The sequence below is a fragment of the Rhopalosiphum padi genome, chromosome 2 (assembly GCF_020882245.1).
Source record: "Rhopalosiphum padi isolate XX-2018 chromosome 2, ASM2088224v1, whole genome shotgun sequence".
Lineage (NCBI taxonomy): Eukaryota > Metazoa > Arthropoda > Insecta > Hemiptera > Aphididae > Rhopalosiphum > Rhopalosiphum padi.
The window spans coordinates 52,832,344-52,853,153 of record NC_083598.1 but is presented as its reverse complement, the minus strand read 5'-3'; the positions used below and the strand labels follow the sequence as shown (position 1 = coordinate 52,853,153).

The 20,810-nt window shown below is 26.7% G+C and overlaps 1 protein-coding gene across 2 annotated transcripts; it reads left to right on the top strand.

Annotated features, from left to right (window-relative positions):
- The first annotated feature begins 3,403 nt into the window (after positions 1–3,403).
- On the top strand, positions 3,404–20,683 carry LOC132922196 (uncharacterized). Of its 2 annotated transcripts, XM_060985573.1 has the most exons (7): positions 3,404–3,803; positions 8,335–8,364; positions 8,445–8,536; positions 8,653–8,971; positions 13,841–14,286; positions 16,553–17,231; positions 17,373–20,683. In XM_060985573.1, the coding sequence occupies exons 2-7, from the start codon at positions 8,351–8,353 to the stop codon at positions 17,809–17,811; spliced, it is 1,989 nt and encodes a 662-aa protein (XP_060841556.1). In that variant the 5' UTR covers positions 3,404–3,803; positions 8,335–8,350; the 3' UTR covers positions 17,812–20,683. The 2 variants fall into 2 exon arrangements, with proteins under 2 accessions (XP_060841556.1, XP_060841555.1); XM_060985572.1 differs by having other exon boundaries at positions 8,335–8,536.
- Positions 20,684–20,810: the final 127 nt, after the last annotated feature.

Genomic DNA, 20,810 nt, shown 5'->3' with positions numbered 1-20,810 from the left:
CGTCGATATCTGAAATATCTTTCTTAACTGTCTATTGTCTAACCACCGCTTTCGAGGTCTTCCCCTTGGTCGCTTTTTTGTTGGGCTTCTGATTAGGACATTTCGTATGACACTACAATACATAATATAATTTAAAAAAATAAATAATTTTTTTTCGCATTGTACAAGTTATTTTTTGATAATTAATTATTCAAAATTAAATACCAGTTATTTTACATTATAATTTGATTCATAAAATTCCCGATATTGTTATAAAATACCCAGTTACTTTAACCAGTAATCAATTGATCAATAAATAAGTTTTAAATTTGTAAGCATTTTAGTATGTGTTATACAAGCGTAATTGGTATACTGACCCTAAACGAAAATTTTGTGTCAGGCGCAAATGCACAATTGGTCCATGCCTGTTTTCTATGTATATTATGGATAATGAATATATTTTACTATTATTATTTTACTATTACCTATTACGAGTATAATGTAACGTAAGTATGAGTGGCTGTAAAAAGTTTTCAAGTAGTGCTCAGAAAAGAAAAAAGAACAAGAATGATGTTTTAATGACAAGCGCTTCTAAGTGCAATAAAATAACTGGATTTTTTCTCTTAAGTATTTAAAAATTATTTAAGAAATTCAATGTCACAAGAGCATTTAGAAATTTTGATGTTATTATGAGTATTGAAAAAGAAATGTTAACTAAAATTAACCCTAAATTCTAATGATATTATTGATAAGGTGGCTGCATAAAGTGATGTATTAAAAAAAAATAATGTATTAATAATTATGATTTGAATAGTTTTATATTAAAATAAAATAATATCAAATTAAGAATATAAACTTATTTTGTAAATATATTGCGAGCAAAAGAATTTTGGGCTCTTTTGTTCTGGGCCCTTGAATTCAATTCCTGGTAACATAAAATAGCCCTATCCACCCCTGATTCTGACTAATGTTTGGTTATAATTGGAGCGTTCCGGCGTATCTTACGAATAATTTGTTAAAGGAGGACGTTTTTTAACTACCATTTGAGTCCCTCTCACTTTAACCCCTGACACTTACACACATACAATATACATCTTATATTGAGTTATACTTACTTAGTAGGTAGATCAATTATGATCTATTTTTGTATGGCAATAGAACACTAAATCTATACTAACTATAACTCACATTAAAGTATAATAATATTAATGAAAGCTTATGAAATGCCTTAAATAATATTCTTACCTTTAAGTTTGTTAATAGGTAAATTGATTCTAGTATTAAAGTTAATAACATAAAATGTGTTCTGCTGAACGCAAATTTGCTATGATGTATGTTAGTAAGACAATACATGTGGGTATTACGTATTTTTAAGTTTTTGATATACAGTTACAGTTGTCCCAAAAATCCCGTATCGCCCTAAGTATCTCCGTAGAAAATCATTGTATTTAAATGCGTTTTTTACAGTAAAAAGTATGGACATTATTCTAATTGAATGGTATAAGATTCGATTCTCTTTTTTAAAAAATGATCAAATCATTTTTTTATGCAATTAAGTTTTTTAAATTTTTAAGATAGCCATTTTGTTTATTATATTTTTTACAGCAATTAAAAAAAATATTAAAATTGAATACTAATAGACCTAATTAGAGCAAATTATGTTTTTGAATTTCTAAGAATAATAGTTAAATGTTACCCAGCAAAATACGAATTATTGCATGATTTAATCAATGTCTATTTGAATACTAATTTTTTCATGACAGTCTATACTATAATTATTTGTGAAATTTTCAGTTAAAATTAAAAAATTTAAATTGTTAATAACCAGTATTTTGTATGTCAATTATTATTAATAATAAAAAAATAATAATCGTTTCACATTTCAATAATAAACTATGTATTTCAGCGTTCAGCCTGATGATACTTTTAAGTTTTAACAATAGTTGCATTTTATCGTTTACCGAATAGCAGAATTAGTTACCTATTTTTAAGTATTTTAATTACCGTGGAGTGAACCTAACATAAGGAAATGGGACGTACTCTTACAATTATAAATGTGACTTATAAATTATAATAATACTTAAGCATATCGTAATTTTGCAAAATATAACTTAAAATATTTACTAGTGTTTTTTCTTTATTTAGTTATTACAATGGTTCGAATATAATTATGTAAATGCCCGTAAAAATACCGAAAAATGCTTTATTTATTAAATAAATTCAAATTATTATGTAAAAAAAATTTAATTATAAAAAAATGAGTTAAAATTTAATTACATTTGACTAATTGGATGGTGTGACATAAAGATAAATTTTAGCTTTGTCTAATTTAAAACCGGATTATCTGATGTTAAATTCAAAATGAAAATAATTTATATTTCATAATATATTGAAATATAAATGAAGTCAATTTGTTTAGTCATACTATGAGAAATGTTTCGAAAATGTCCTAAAAATATTAAAAATATTAAAAAATGACCTGAAAAGTATTAAATCAGAAAAAATGTAAAAATGCCCCAAAAAAATGTTGTACTTAAGTGAAACACATTTGTAACTCGAAAAGTATCGTGTAAGACATTACAAAAAAAAGATGCAAATGCATTGAAATCCTAGCTCTAGCTATTATACTGACGTACGTACTGTTGTCTTTAGCTATACATTTTTGTTTCGTACCTATTTTGTTAACATTTAAAACAATTATCTAGCAAGGTAACATAAACATAACTATATTGTATTCTTATAAAATCTAAAATATTATTTGCTATAATTCGGTTGGATATTATTCAATTTTAATATATTTTTTTAACTGTTTTAAAAAATATTATCAATAAAATAACTATCTTGAAAATTTAAAAATGTAATTTCATAACAAAATTGAAAGTTGTTCAATCAGAATTTCCATTTTTATTACTTTAAAAAATGCATTTAAAATTTAAATATATTGATATTTGATATATTTACTAAAAAGTAAGAGTTATACGGGACTTTTGGAACATATTGTATACTTATATTAATAATATAGGTAGGTACTTAAAGAAATTTAATAATCCACCGTTCGGCCAGTTCGCTACCCTGATATTATAGTCGAATTTGAAAGTGATCCCGTGAAATGCAGGATTGTATATTAATTACGGTTACCTATAGAATAAATATCGTATTATACCGTAATATGGAATATTTTTATTTAGTACGATTGTTTCGAAAATCACTCCGACGGGCATCTGCTATAATAACGTAATATTATGCACAGGTTATTTTCATCATTGCCACTGCACGATTTTGGTATCGTACAATTGTACGAATAATGATGATAAGCGTGATATTAACGCAGTAAAACCTAGCAGCAATGCAGCAACTGTATATAATAGTGGCTGTGTCGCAGTGGAAATATTAATAATATGGCTCAATGCGCCAATACCGCGCAGACACGCCAGTCGTTAATTCCGCAGTTCTGGGCTTATTCTATATTCCTATTTTATCTTTGTTATTAATGTATGTCTGTATAATAATTTATAATTATTTAATTATTATTTATTATATTATACACTTACATTATTTGTGAATAATATTTAGAATAAAAAGTGTATAGTACTGGTGCAATGTATTGGAGTATATAATATATTTTATAATTTATCTTTTTTATTATTATTATTAGTTTACACAAATATACCTAATATAAATTAATGTTAACAGTAAAATAGAAAAAAAATCAGTGTTTATTTTTAATTTTATTATGTGAGTGGGTGTAAATGTTGTAAATGTTTTAATTTATATTACTTTATTATACTAATTGTCTATTTTTAATTTTAATGCGAATACAACGAGTAAGTAATAATAAACTATTTTATAAAATCAAATATTTTTTAGAACAAAATAAATACATTAAAATTATACATAAGTGAAACCATAGGGGCTCTTTGACATAGTTTATTTTTAGCATCCCTAACTAGGGGCAATGTCTCAGCTGGATAGTTTAAAAATGTGTTATTTATTATTTTATCTTTATCGATTATACATAAAATATAAAATATTTAAATATGTGCTTAAAACTATGTGTTTCACTGTTACCAATAAATTGCAACCAAATTAACCAAATTGTTGATATAAATAAATGTATGATACAGAATATACAATGTACATAAAGTATACATTTGTACAACCAAGTCCCTATATATAAACCATAAATGCGTAAAATGATAAAATATAAAACAAAATATATTATAATATTGTAAACAAATGGCAATAGTTTCAAGAAAATACATAAATACCTATGAAACCTATACTCTATAGTACTGTACCTGTAGTACTTGGGTAGAATACGAATTTATTTCAAAATAATTACATTTATAATTATATTAATTACATAACTATAATTTTTAAATAAATGACAAATTGCATATTTATATAGGTTATAAATTTACTAAGAATTTTCATAAATTTCATAATACTTATTTACTATTAATAAGTAACCTATTTTTTTTTAAACAGTTCATTGAACTTTATATACCCATGTACACTACTCAAAGTCGTATAATAATAAATATTTTGTTTAACTTTGAAGACTAATAAAATAAAACATAACTGATAAGTTGATAATACATGGATACTAGTATAGTCGTACATTTGATTCCGTCGTAAGAAAATAATTTATATACAATTTATATTATATATTTGTACATATAATATAGTCATAACTCATAGGTGCATTAATTTATATTTTCTATACCTGTATAGTGTCGAAGATCAATTAATGATTAATGCACAATTTATTTATATTTTATTATAACATAAATATTAAATTATACTTATTATAATATCCAAATTATAAATATTACAAATCATTTTTTTTATTTTTCAATAACTGTTTTATCTTTAAAGGAAGTGAAATATAGGTCCGGTTGATAAAATAATATGTACCCTGTGATTTTTCTTCATAAGAAATATTTTAAAAGTGCCGTATTGTTGGTGTACTTATTTTCGTTCACGATATAATGTATACTCATATACACAATACAAAATTGAAAATAAATATATCTTATATATCTATATAATTTAGATCACATATACTGCACTATATATGACATATGTATATAATTCTTATGCTAGTTTAAAATATACTTTTATTACCTAACTTTTATTTTTTTAATACCTTAATATATATAATATGATGTATAACATTAAATGTGTAACTTGAATTTTATTAAAAACACCTGAATACAAATTGAATTATTTTTAAGTTGTAAACTAAATACTCGTGCCTGAATAGGTAATCACTAGGGTGCGGATTTGTATGTATTTACATATTTGTCGTGAATGATAATATTTGAATGATTCCTTTACAGAAATATGTTACAGGACTATCTGGTTATTTTAAGCTATGGTTGATATTACATATTTTTACATATTTAATCTAAATTACATATTTTTACATATTTTACTGATATTACATATTTTTGTTAAATATTGAGCTATTTACAGAATTAGTAATATATCGCCGTTTTATATTATGAGTTGTTATTTTGAGATTCAAACTCCAATGAATGAATACTTACTAATTACTTTGAAATTTTTACTTTTTAATTTTTAATTTTAATGTATTCCTAATTAATATTAATAAAATAATAATATAATGTAGTGTTGTATAATTTATATTTACGTACTTTTTTAATATACTCATTTTAAAATTTTTTTGTCAAGAATAAACACATTTTTTTTACATATCTTGTATTTTTAATTACATATTTGAATAAAATTAAATACATATATATGTACATATTTTTGAATTTTTAATACATACAAATCCGCACCCTAGTAATCACCTAAATGCCTATAATGTATGATTTATATTTTATTTCATGAACAGAGATATGAAAATATTTAAATATTTGAATTATTAATATATATTTTTTACATTTAAATATTTATATAATTATAGCTTAATATATTGATTAAAATATTAAATTAAAACTTGCGCATTGATTCAATGATAATAAATTCAAATAACATCGAATCATCACATAGTTAGTTAATTTATTTATTATGATTTAAAATAGTTTACTCTCGAAATAATGCCATAGTAAATAAATAAATAAAATATATAATCAGACCTAATGGCTAACACTCAGTATTTAACTAACATGCGATAATAAATATAGATATAAGATATAACTCATCCAAAGTTAAAAAAATTAAAAATGATTTCTATTATGTCAAGTATTTACCTAAATACCTTGTATAGTAGTATATGCCAGTGGTGGGTTCGAGGAGAGGGTCGATACCTCCTTGACAGTAGTTATAATATTATGTATGTAAGGCCTAAAATCAAATCCTATAATTGTTTATACAAAATTATATGATATGAATTATGAATAGATATAATAATATGAAAAAAGTTGCCCCCCCACTCTAAAAAAAATCCTACATTCGCCACTGGTAACAACTTAAAAGTTGTAACTACCACTTGATTTTTTTTTAAGTATAAATACTAAATATCTTAAGCAAGTTAGATATTAATATTAATATTATTCCTTTGGAAAAGATTTTATTAAAATTAAGATATAATAATTATTATTAATATATAATATAATTTTTTTATCTTATTAAATAAAATAATTAAACAAATTAAGTGGTTATACTAATAAGTCTTGTTAGAAATTATTTTTTTGTTTTTCTATTTTATATTGATGTCAATTAGTTTAACGAATATCGATTATTATTATAAATTCAAATTTCTCATACGTTTAACGTTCAAATTAAGTTTATTAAAAATAATATAATTTAAACAAATATGTCGATAATATCATATCTATTTGATTACCCGTGTTTATTTTACAATAAACTAAATAATACTGTTCATTATCAATACAATAAAATAATAAACTATTAAAATAATAATAATTATTATTATTAATATTATTATAGTGTACACTACAGTGGCATGGTAAATATTTATAAATTGTGAAGGCCCAGATAATTTTTAATATGTATTAGGTAGTATTAGTATATTAACATTGGTCACTGACTAACCCTGCACAACCCAACCACTTCCTAAAATTACAATGCATGCAATGTCCATGATGTTTGATTGTATATACATATATGATATATATATATATATTTCATTATAGTTTACTCTTTACCCAATGACAATATATCTAATTAAAGCCACTCAGCCAACGCCCTAGAACACCACTTCTAGTTTATTAATCTAGTATACATTTCAATCATGATGCCTAGGGATCAAAAATCCTGTACGCCACACCACTGAATACATGGGCGCAAACGGCTTGGAATGGGGAGGGTTAAGCTTTCTCCAATTGTTTAATAGTCTGCTCAAAAAAAAAAAAATAAATAAATAAATAAAGGGAGTAACCATTTTCCGATTAAATGACCCTCATTTTATGCCAAAGATTAAGATCCAAATTCCGATTTCCGACAAAAATAATTAATAAATTATTTAAGATATTTTTTGAGAACCCTTACCCCTTATAATTTATATCAGTTATATTCCGCGTTATTTATTAATTTTTTTATATATGTATTGAAAAAATCAAACATAAATTACATAATTAAATATTAAATGATTAGTTTTAGATTTAATTAACCTACCTCCTGTAAGCTTATGCAGCTTGTGGTAGAGTTGGAGAGAGCTTACTATATATAAGGTTATGATAGTTAATGATTAGTGTTAAGTTATTATTATTATTATTTCATCGCAGCGTTATCCGCGGATAATTATTGACGAGTTATTGTTCGCTATCAGTTTGAACTTATCAGTCTAAACCATTGAAGTGATATCAAGTAACCGTGAACATATTATGCTAATATACAACAATTTTAAATTTATGCATGCGTATAATGCATAAACATCTAAAAACAGCATTACTCGGTGGAGATGCTTCAAATTTCAATAAATAGTACGTGGCTAAAATGTTAACGAAAAATAATTAGGAATAAGATAAGATATAGATAATAGTTTATGATCAATATCTGTGAAACAAGGCGAGGTGCATACATCGTATTCATTACTATTTGACGGATTTAAATTTAGATAAGAGTTCTCAAAAAACATCTTAAATCATTTATTATTTTTTTTTTTTTGTGGAAATCGAAGTATAACCTTTGGCGGAAAACGATCTTGGTGATAATAAACGAGGGTCATTTTGACGGAAATCGGAAAACTAAAAATAAAAGTATCATGTAACTATAAAAGCTAGGTATAGACCTTAGCTTTAAACTTTCCCCTCAAATCTCAAACTATTAAAACTTATACACCACTAATAAATGATGATTGTCAATTTATTGAAAACCTTGATTAAGTTATATGATCTTAAATGTTTTATACTGTTTTTGCAGGAAATTTAAATTATGAATGAAAACAAAAAAGTGAGGAAGTGTACAAATGATGCAATCAAAATCATTCTATACGTGGTTTTTATGACAACTTTGTTTCTATTATATTTTAGTGATAATAACAATTATGAAATTGAAAATTCGATAGTTTACCATTCTGCTGAATACAATTCATACTATAGGAATGTCATCAAAACTGATAATAGTAATATACATTTTGTAATCTTATAATATTAATATTATTAATAATATTTACTTTAAACAGACTTTATATTTTGATGTTTATATTAGCTATTCAAATAATTTATATTAATTTTATAGATACAAAAATATCAATAAAAATTGATGATAGCGTGAAAGAAGGATATGTCGTGTGGAATGACAATTGCCGAATACCTAACATTAGTGCCTACGATAAGACAATTAAACATTTAATTAAAAAAAGCAATTCCCCAAAGTGTTTTTCAACATTGCCATTAACCAGCGTTATCCTTGATGCAGATAAATGGTCTTACACTTTTAAAATTAACCATAGACTTCACTCACAAATTTTAAAATCAACTGTTAATTGCTGTTATTCGCCAATTGTTAGAAATGAACTTAAATTCAAGAATAATCCAAAAGATGACGATCGTTACAAGTAAGTATCTATATTAAAGCTTTTAAAAGGACGCCATACCCGTATGTGTTGTCTCTGTCTTACTAATGTACATCATAAAAAATGTTCGTTCAGCAGAACAGATTCTGCGATGTTAGTTTTACAAATTGATTTTCAAAATTTGCAAAACATTTCCCAGTCCGGTATTAAATAAATAAGATAATTTTTAAATGTTGCAAACAATTTACAAATAGTTTCAAAATGGTTTGCTGGTATGACTTCAGCAAACCTATTTAGATTTTGAGTTTAAACTTTAAACTAGTACCAATCGTTAATATTTGTAAGTTTTGTGTAGTTTATTAATAATACATTGTAGATATATATACTAATATTACACATTGTAATTTAATAATACAACTTAGAGACATTAAATATTAGCTAGCTGATTATACATATTATTACAAAATAATTAATTGTAATATAAAAATAACATATTATGAAATAAACTTGGTTATGTAGGTTGATAACTCGTTTTCGCTTAGAAACGTTTATCGTATGTATGTATTGATTTATCAATGAGTTTAATTTTTTTTATTGATTTTGAATAAATAATTTGTCTTTGGCAACTGGAATATTTGCACCATAAGTATTATAATATAATACAGTGAAACCTTCTATAACGGTCAGCTCCCAATAGCGGACGGTTTTTTTTCGAAACGAGGACATTTTCATTAATTTTCAATGGGAATCCTCCGAAGAATGACGGACACCTATTTTAATCTTAATTTAAAAATAATAACAAAACGACGACAGAAAAACATGTTTACGCTGTGTCGATGTCTAAAATAATAAAACAATAACAAATTCGTTTAAAAACGAATTTAATTAATTGTATTTATATTTTATATTTATATTATGCATTCCTATTTTTATATGTATTTATTATGTATTGTTAAAATATTTAAATTATTAAAATATTATACTATTAAAACATAAGACAATAATATTATAATTTAATTTAACCTAGCGCATATTTTTTCCTTTTACGAATTTACCATTTATTATTAAATTCAAAAAATGATTCCCTCTGAATAGTTAACGAATTTCAGTGACCAATAAGAGAATCCAATATTTAGAAGTTTCACTTTGTATAATAATATGAAATTTAAAAAATGAAAATATTTAGGATATTAACCTATAGTATTTAAATAATATGATACCTATAAAATAAAAGTTTTATGTAATATAAATAGATTATTCAAATGTAACACATATAATATACTACAATGACTTACTCAATGACGATGTACGCACGATACCTACTTAAACCTACTGCAGAGCAAAGCAGTTACCTAAATTCCCCTTTTTTAATTATTTATTTTTTTTACTGTAATTTTAAAGAAAAATGTTATTGCTACAGAATTATTAAGTCGTGCACATTAAATAAGGGCTCTCGTCAATCAATATAATTTCAATGATTACGGACAACGGGATTCCCTTATCGCTTTTTTACATATTTTGTCGATGATCAAAATATGATAAATATGTTATTTATTGTTTATACTTTATACCATAAACGTGACTAGAAAAACCTTCATTTTAATATGAAATTTATAAATTATATTACTTTATTATTGGTACATATAGTCACTACACAGAACACTTAAATCACCACTTATTGCCAATTTACCATATAGGTAATATTAATTATAGTACTTACAAGTAGCTATACGCCTATACCAAATACTTACTAGTATTTATTGTTTCATTTTTATGTTCATATTATTCATACTCATACATGAAACCAACATATTATGCATCAATTAGCATTATACGACTAGGGGCTTCTAGTTTTTTTTTTTGATTCTACGTTAATAGTTCAATATTATAACATTATATTTGATAGAAATAATAAAATAAAATAAAATCATTGGAACAACTCTAGTATAAGTAATAACTAATATAAGTATATAATATATGTAGGTATAGGTACGTTGTCGAATAAGGTAACACAAATTTTTCAAAATTATCAACCATTATCCACGATAAACTATCAAAGAAATTGTACTCTTATGGGTTATAATATTTTACTATATTGTTGTTGTGTAGTGGTGTACTAACGGGGGAGGATCAACCCCCCTACCCCAAAGTTCAGGCATGAGGACGCTACTGTTGTGAATAACCTATAATTCCGTGATTACCGCCACCAATATTCACCAATATCATAAAATAAAATTGAGTAATAAAATAATATGTAACATGTACGATGTACCTATACTACTCGATGGTCTTAATGCGCTTACATACAGTAAAATTTTCAACAATAGTTCAAGACTCATTAAAAACCAAAGATTTTGGTGTATGACGTATGTCATTATTCATCGGTGACTGTTTGCAGGCGTAAGCATTCGCAGTTGCGGTCATTCATATTGAAATTTATATAAAAATTATGCTACTAAATTATACATTAATTATATTCACTATAGTCACTAGCTAGTATGCAATTCAATAATATCAAATGTGCTATAAAGAGCAAGCGTGTCGCAAATTGATCATCCTTACTTTAATATACACTATTTTATGCTTAGGTATACTGTATGTCTGTATACTATATAGTATATAGTATATACCAATTTTATGATTTGTATATGATATAAATTATACTAGGATAGTTAAGTTTTACAGTTTTTAATTATTTTTTATAGGTATGAACGGTAGATATGGTATAATTTTTGACTAATTAATATGAACATATAAGATTGCATCAAAATTAGGTAGGTAACCTACAATTGTACAAATTATTTCTTATGAAAAAACTAAGTATATTTCAGATTTAAATTATTATCTTATTTAATTATACAAGCTAAGCACTTTAAAATGTGCATTTAATCGTTGTATAAAATGACGAAACATAACCATAATTTATTTACTGGATATTAGATTCATTGCTGAATGAGTCATACATATTGTGTCATTCAGTTATTATAAGATCGAAGAATTACTTCTATTATATTTTTCATACTAGTCAATTTTTAACAACACATAAATAAATGCACATATCATTTATTTACAAAGAAAAATATTTTCAGTAGATACCTACAAATAAAAAAAAAGTACTAAACAAGTGATGACATTGCATTATTGTCATTTTATATAAAATATTAAAATTCAAGACTTTAATCATTTACATTAAAAATAAGAGTAATCGTGTAATTACTACACCAGTAAAATCCGGGATTTTATATATTTTCAAATAATATTTTTGTATGGTACAGTTCAATGAGAATAGATAAAAAAATATAAACGATTTGTTGATCATACGTCATATTGTAATTCAAATACATGTGTAAAAATATAATTTTTCATCTTATTTTATTAAAAACAAAAATAAGAAAACCCTGGCGACTAAGGCCATTGGTCTGACAGTAACTTAAGTTATTACTTATTAGTTTATTAAATTATTTCATTTGATTCATATTATAATACATTACTTAAACTAAAGTATGATACATAGTTTGTTGTAAAAATTTGATTTTTTTTAGATACTTAATTAAATTATGAATAGAGTAGGTCTGAGCTGAGAATTTTCTTTTTATTGTTTATTGATTAATAACTATCATACTGGATTTTGTATTAATGAAATGTTGCAATATAATATGATAACATATTTAAGTATCTACATGTCATTAAATAATTTTAGTAAAATTAGTAAAATTATAATTATATTATTTAATAAATTAAATTTCCAAATGATTTCGTCTTTTTGTAAAATATTTCACATAAGTATTTGTATTTTAATGTTTAAGAATCATAATGACAATGTAATATATGCGATAATATTGATGATAATGATAATTTGTGTATTGCCTAGGTACCTAGTCTATATAATATACTATATAGTATATACACTATATTGAAACATAGAGTTCGGAAATTTACCAAAGCCAAATAATTATGAAAAATTGATACGTATGTCATATAACCATTGTTTATTATATAGTAATAAACTACACTTGGTACTATTCTAACTATAACAGTTTGTTTACCAGTACCTACCATTATCGTCAGTTTACTCTGAGAGCTGGGTATGCGTCCCCTTCAATATGTTAATATTAAATATACTATAATCATTTCTTTAATTTAAGTGTGGCTGTAATTTAAAAATCTTAAGAACTACTTCAAATTTCAACATTAATATAATTTTTATTAACTGTTATGTGTTTTAGTATTTATTTGATTTTATATTAAAGTCAACTGCTAAGCACATTTATAATAAATTGTCATGAGGAAAAAATTATATTTGATTCATGATTGGGTAGTATATTATAGTATTATAGACTATATAGAGTACCTAATATGTAGATGCGCCTATACTGTTTAGTACTTATTTAGTAATATTACTAATATTCTATAGATATATTTTATATTCTATCAATCTTACATTCTTACATAGTTACATAATATAATTAATGTAAGCTATAGAGTTGTGTACTTGTAATAACCGACAGTTTTTCTATACACCTGTGTACGTTTTAAAAAATCAATAATCACATATTATACTTATACAAAAATTGATATATTGTATTTATTAAAAAAAAATATCAATCTTATATGACATTGTTCATGTTTATTCGTCGGTTTTTTTGATATTTTTGTTTTATAGGTACTTTTATATGTTTTTAAATTTTTAGATACCTATATTGTATCCAGTTATAACAAATGAGCTTTAAAGTTAGAATATTGAAAAAGCCTACAGTAACACGAATAATGTTATCTTTAAATTTGTAGTTTAAGTTATTTATTTCAACACCAAAAACAACGAAATTATATTATAAATGTAGAATACAGAGACAACGAATACATCTGTATAGCGTTCCCTTTTATTTTAACATTTTATCGTATTTTTTTTAGAGTTGAGCCAAAATGTTATCCCATAAACGATTCAGAAATAATTCCCAAGTCAGTCGAATATATGTTGGTAACATGTGAATTGAGACCAAATGGTGATAAATTAAAATCGACGGTTTATAAAGACATTCATGCAATGGTAATTGATAAAGGTCAAAGGCGATTCCGAAATGCAGATATCCCAGATAAACCCAGCGTATTAATAATATCCATAGATTCATTGTCTCGCTTAAATCTCATACGATCAATGCCTATAACATATCGTTTGTTAGAAACGCATGGATTTATGTCACTTGAAGGATATACCAAAGTTGCCGACAATACGTTTCCAAACGTTGTTCCAATTTTAACTGGCATGTTTGTTAATCAAATGACTAAACGATGTTGGAATAGTCCCAAAGACGAGATGGACGAATGTCCATTTCTGTGGAAAGATTTCAAAAATCGAGGTAAATAGCTATTATAAAACTATAACACAGATCTATTAGTATCTTTATATATATAATTATACCTATACATTTTAAATATGTAATTATGAATCGTCGATCAAAAATAATTGGAAAATGGAATATAATATATAGATAATAATGTTGTAGTAGTTATAATAAATAAAGGTAATTTGTTAAGTCATATACGATATACCTAATATTATTAATTGCAGTAAGAATTATTTATTTTTAATTATAGTAAACGTCGTAATGATTGTTGTTCAAATTGAAGATTGAGTAGATTTAGTAGACTGAATTTTGTATCTCCGTATATATACATAATATACGTATTTCGTAATGTTATTCTATTCAACGGTATAGGTTTTTTTATTTATATCATATCTCAAATCATTCATATGACATCCCGATGTCCGATTATCGCCTCTTCAAATGTTAATAGCTCCATACGGGATATACGATTAGAAATAACCGATTACATTTTAAATTATGTGTCCGGCGGTTTTAATGTATATTCTTTTAACCAGTGGCGTGGGCATGGGGTGCCAGTGGTCCATACCCCTCCGGCCCTCCCCCACATCATCTGTATCAACTTAATATAAAAATGAAATGTTATTGTTAATTATTTATTATGTTTTTTAGTATTTTGGGTTTGGCCTCCCCCATATTAAAATCCTAGCTACGCTTTTAGCGTAATATTGCGCTAATGCCTAATACCATACCATCTTATATTCAACGACTAATAGTTCGTCCTTGAATTGATTTTTACATTCTTTAATCTGAATCGGCGTTTCTGTGAGATTTAATTAATAATTGTCATTAATTATATATGTTTACTTTTCAGAAATATGTTATGGTCTCACGTATAATGATATTTTAATTAATTTTTAATATCATACTCAACAAATATAGCTATATACTTTTGACTTTTTGGCGTTTATGATTTAAAAATCATGCTATGTTTTATATGTTCAGCATGACTTTAAAATATACCTCATAAGCATAGATTTGTTTAGGGGTTTTTATCACCCTCACAATATATGGCATTTATGGTTAATTATAGTTGTTATTTAATATCAATAATTAATAGATTACACAAAGCAGTGGCGTCATTTACATTTTTTCTTTAACACGTATATTTTTATGTACCTCTGCCTAAACTATCCATTTTCAGGACAACCAATTTAAGAAATCGGCCAAATTATAATAATATTGGATTTTAAATACCTACGCATTTAATGTAATAGGTATACCTTGCGCTGTCCAAATGACTTCATTGTAGTATACAAATCTATCATTATAAATTTATATATGATAACTGAATGTGGGTTGTAGAGAAGGGGTGAAGTTACTCATTATTTATTTAATAGTTTTAAAAATAAGGCTAACTGAAAAATTTGAGGGTATAGTTCCCACAGTATTTTTATCGAAATAGCGCCCACTCGTAAGTCATAACTCATAAGATAGCTTACTATTTTTTTGTACTATAATACAATACTGTATAGTGTATATACATACCTACAGCTGGTGATAATGATGATATTTAATGTTTATACTGTTGTGGTATTACTGGTGTCTGGTATTGTTTTTACTCATTCGATATTAATTAATAATAATAATACCTACTTATAATATATTAGCAAATGTCAAATATCAATGTTCTAGCTGTTTCAACGACAGTCCTGTTTTTTCTTTTCACTTAGCCATTTTGATATGATATATTTATGGGATATTGTTGTTTAACACACCACATCTGGTTTATATGTTTATAAATTACAATGTCTTCTTCTTCGTCGTCGTTGTCATGCATGCGTGCCCGAATCATTTTAGCCGTTTTCTCTAATTAAAGAAGAGTATATTTGGCTTATTATATATGCTCTTTATATTTCCATTACTTCTTTTTTCGTATGCCTATATTTTTGGGTTGAAGATTGCTCCATGTATGGTTCGACAAATCACAATTTTCTATTTTCTATTATATATTGTATACTATATTATATTTAGTATATATTAATATTATGAATTGTTTATTTAAACAACTGCCCTTAGCCTTGCAGGGGGCATGATAATGTGATCACAAGTTAAGACAGTTATACTAGTTATAAGTACTAACTACTAGATATAAAACAAAATGCCTACCATAATTATATTAAATATCTATATAAGTAACTATAATATACCTATGATAATATAAGTAATATATTGTACGAGTATATAATATTTGGTACATGAGTCATAAAATGTAAAGTTCGTTCACGTGTCACTGTAGGTTACGTTACGGCGTACGTGGAAGACGAACCCAGCATGGGCACTTACAACTTCGGCAAATACGGATTTCGAAACGCGCCGACGGATTACTACTCGCGGCCTTACATGCTGGCGGCCGAGCGTTACTTGCCGATAGTCAAGTACGACGGCATGAACTTCTGCCTGGGCCCGCGATCAGCGCCCGACCGGGTGTACGCTTACGTGGAGGACTTTGTCAAATTGCACAGACACCACGGGTACTTCGCCGTTTTCTGGCTTAACACGTTCAGCCACAACGACGTGAACACACCGTCGGCACTGGACCAGCAGACGGCGGGCGCGTTGTCCAAGTTGCTGAACGACCGTTTGCTGGACAACGCTGTCACTGTGGTCCTCAGCGACCACGGGCTCCGGTTCGGGACGATACGCGAGACGCATGTCGGCTGGCTCGAGGATCGGATGCCAGCTTTTTACGCTCGCCTGCCTACTGGATACGTGGTCGCGCGACCCAGCCACCGCGCTGCGTTGGCTGCCAACAAACACCGATTGACGTCGCCATTCGACCTGCACCTAACGCTCAAGCAATTGCTGTTTCAGCAGCTTAATGACGACAAAGAAAACAACAACAGTAGCCTACCGGCTGCTGTGGCCGAAGGCTGTCCAACTTGTCACAGCCTGTTCCGTCTGGCCGACTCCAACAGGTTATTGTATATTTGTATATTATATAGAACCGGATAGGGGGAAAGGATGATATTAAATACTTCCTAAGAGCTATGAAACTTTATTAAAATAATTTACTAACGATCCTGGTAACTTATTTTTTTTGTTTTACTTAAGTGCAGGTCGTGCGAACAAGCGGGCATCGCGCCACATTGGTGCACGTGTGACGAATACGAAGAACTAGACCGACGCAGCAGGATGGCAATGGACGGTGGCAAGTACGTGGTGCGGCAGTTGAACGCGCTGCTTTCAAAGTACCGAGCGATGGTGCGCAAGGGGTACGCTTGCTCAAACTTGTCGCTGAGTAAAACAGTGTCGGTCCGAAGCAGGGTGAACCGGGGAAACGGTCGCCGAGAGTACTTGTTGGTCGTAGAAACATTACCGGGCCGGAGCATGTTTGAGGTGACCGTCGGACAGGAAGACGACAGCGGCGCGTTCGGAATGCTCGGCGACATAAGTCGCATCAATATGTATGGGTTTCAGAGCTACTGCACGGATGACTGGAGACTGAAAAAACACTGTTATTGCGTGAAAAAAAATTGGAAGTCTGCTGGCAGTTAGCGGCAGCAGTAAGTTGCATCGCTCTGACTTGAAGAGTGTATAAAAATTATTTTTATGAGATCCTATAATCAATATAAAACATTTAAATATTCAGGTACGCACATATTTTCATACTGTTGCACTCGTGTCCTTATTATATTGTTTTTCGAAGACTTGAGTTCGAATACCTAGGTGTCTAATTATATAATTTTGCAATTCGTATGCAACTTATTGAGATTGTGTGTCTCCTACAACTCATTGTGGAACTAAGTATTAAAAAAAAACTATTAAAAGAATGCCATATCCAACATATCCATTTGGGATATCCATTATCCCAGGGGGTGCTTTTAGGGTGGGCATAGAAGTCATGGCTCCCTAAGACATCTTACTCTTTATTTTGTCAAATATTTTCATCAATTTAATTATGTTTAATTTGTATAATATTAATGTAAAAAAAAATATTCCCCCCCTCCCCAGAGAAAAAGCTAAAGCCGTCCATACATTATTCGCATATTATTATGTTGCCTTCGTCTTATAAACGTACAACATAGACAATTTGTTTATATATTATACAGTATAAACAGACGACAGACTGTTTAGACAGTCATAATATTAATATTATTCAGTTTAATCAACTCATATTATTTATATTACCTATATTTTTATTTTATTTTTATATTTAAATACCTACTTCATATAAACATATTATACGAGTATATTACATAGTAGGTACCTTAGTACCTATTTATTACACCAATCTATGAAAAATGAAATACATAAACTTACATATAGAATTGTTAGGTAAATAAAAAAATTACTGATGCATTTTTAGTTTATTTATTATGTCATCCAAATTATTAACTTTTCGAGTTTTAGATAATGAATGTTAGGTTAGGTGGATACTGGATAGGGTGACAGGCTGGTTAATGGTTATTGTCAAACAATTGTCTTGCAGCTACAAAGTGGTGGTAGCCACAAGCCGGAATGCTGGATATGAGTGGATACTGGATAGGTACTAAATATTTAGGTTTAAGATATTTATAGTGGGTACTGGAAAGTGTTATTTATAAGTGTTGTGTACTTGTTAATGGCCTTTTAGTGTTTTTTTTTTTTTGCTTATCCGTATTGAAAAATAATCAATTTAAAAAATAAATAAAATAAAAATGTAGTGTTTTAAAATTATTATTGAGACCATCTCGTTTTTTGAAAATAAAAATTATGTTAAGGTTAGTTAAATTGTATTTTTAAACAAAAAATTAAATCACAATAATTACATACACATATAATTTTATGAAATATTACAGTGAACAAATAAAATAGAAAATAATAATTTAAATACAAATTTATAATTTTATAAGGTATAAAATAAAAATATTCAAAATTTCAAATGAGTAAAGTAAACAGTAAACACAAGAATACAAATTTTATTATCAAATTGATAACATAAAAATATTGAAAAAAAAAGTAAACAAAAACTTAATCGCCAATCAAAAGCTTTAAAGGACTGTAGTATTATGTTTAACCACCCGATATCGGTCAATAAGCTAATGGAAACATAATCATCCCTTTTTTGCTTTACGGACGTTTGTAATACAGGCTGGAACAGTTTACGAAGCGTTGAATCGTAACCGGCAAATAACCGATGATTGTAATACCGGGCCTTAAACTAATAAACTATGTTGTTATAAAATTATGTCAATACCGTCGTACCCTAGGTCTATATGAATGGGTTCGTGACATAGATAAATAATAAAAATAACTTAAAATTTATTTAAACATTTTGAAAATTTCATTGTATACATGAGTTGTAAATAACAAATCAAAATCGCGAAATATTTTAAGTCCCTACAAATAATATATTTTGAATTATCTACGGAAAAAACAATTAAAGTCAATATTTTCGTTAAAATATCAATTTATTTTCAAAATTTAAATTTAATATATAAGTATGGACAGTATAGTAGAACAGTAGAAGTTATACTTAAGTATTTTGATTACTGTTACAGTGTTACGATATCTTAGAAACACTTTCAAAATTTCAAATCCACTAGGTACTTACTTTAATTCATATTTTTTGAAAATAAAAAATTTAAAATGATAATGGGTAAAAATATTGATGTTTTTAACCTCGTAGGAAACTTTGTCTAAATAATTTTATTTTTTATATTTCAAAAATATATGTATTTGTGCATAATTAATGTTAATTGTTAAAATCTGTATCTATTATCCATTATTTGAATTTATTTGTATAATTAATATACCAAATTATATTGTTGTAGGTAATTGACAATTGACATTAAAATTTAAAAAGCTAACGTTAAATGGATATCACTTTATGCTAGGTACTGATTTATTCTGTTTTTCCGTTCTGACAAATTGATTGTGTTTGACGTTAAGTATAAAAAATAACACTAAAGTATATTTTAGTAGGTAATTGGCTATAAATTATAATATACATCGTATAAGATGAAATGTAGAAGATATTACAAAATATAATACGAATTTACGTGGATAACTAATATTGACCAGTGCCCAGTGGTGATGTTGATGTGATATTTTTTCTCAACGAGAAACCGTCCAAACCCCATTTTGTCAGTGTTATATAGGTTGGTAAGTATAGTAATGCCATATGTCCATGCAACACGGACAACTTAAATTTTTATAATGCGAAAAAAGTTGAGTTTTAAGGCGATTTTGTTATTTTTAGTATATTAGTATAGTGAATTTAAATGTTTGAAATACAGTAAATTAATGTTATGAATGTATTATATTTAAGTAGGTAATAGGTATCTATTTAAAATTGATTATAAGTGACAAAAAACTGTGAAATTATGTAATCAAACACTTAAATAAGGATTAAGTATTAAAATATATTATGTGGGTAACTACTTAATGATTTTTATAATTTGTTTAAAATTATAATACTTATAAATGTATTGCCATAATTTAAAATTGTTATACCCAATTTTTTAACTGTTAAATTTTTTTTTGTACTTTTGATTATTTTTTTAAAAACCTTA

What these genes read in the sequence shown, in the direction of transcription:
- LOC132922196 (XM_060985572.1), top strand. Translation starts at nt 8,347, where the DNA reads ATGAATGAAAACAAAAAAGTGAGGAAGTGTACAAATGATGCAATCAAA. An exon ending in TGTCATCAAAACTGATAATA is followed by an intron (nt 8,537 to 8,652) that starts GTAATATACATT and finishes TTAATTTTATAG; the next exon opens with ATACAAAAATATCAATAAAA. An exon ending in CGTCTGGCCGACTCCAACAG is followed by an intron (nt 17,232 to 17,372) that starts GTTATTGTATAT and finishes ACTTAAGTGCAG; the next exon opens with GTCGTGCGAACAAGCGGGCA.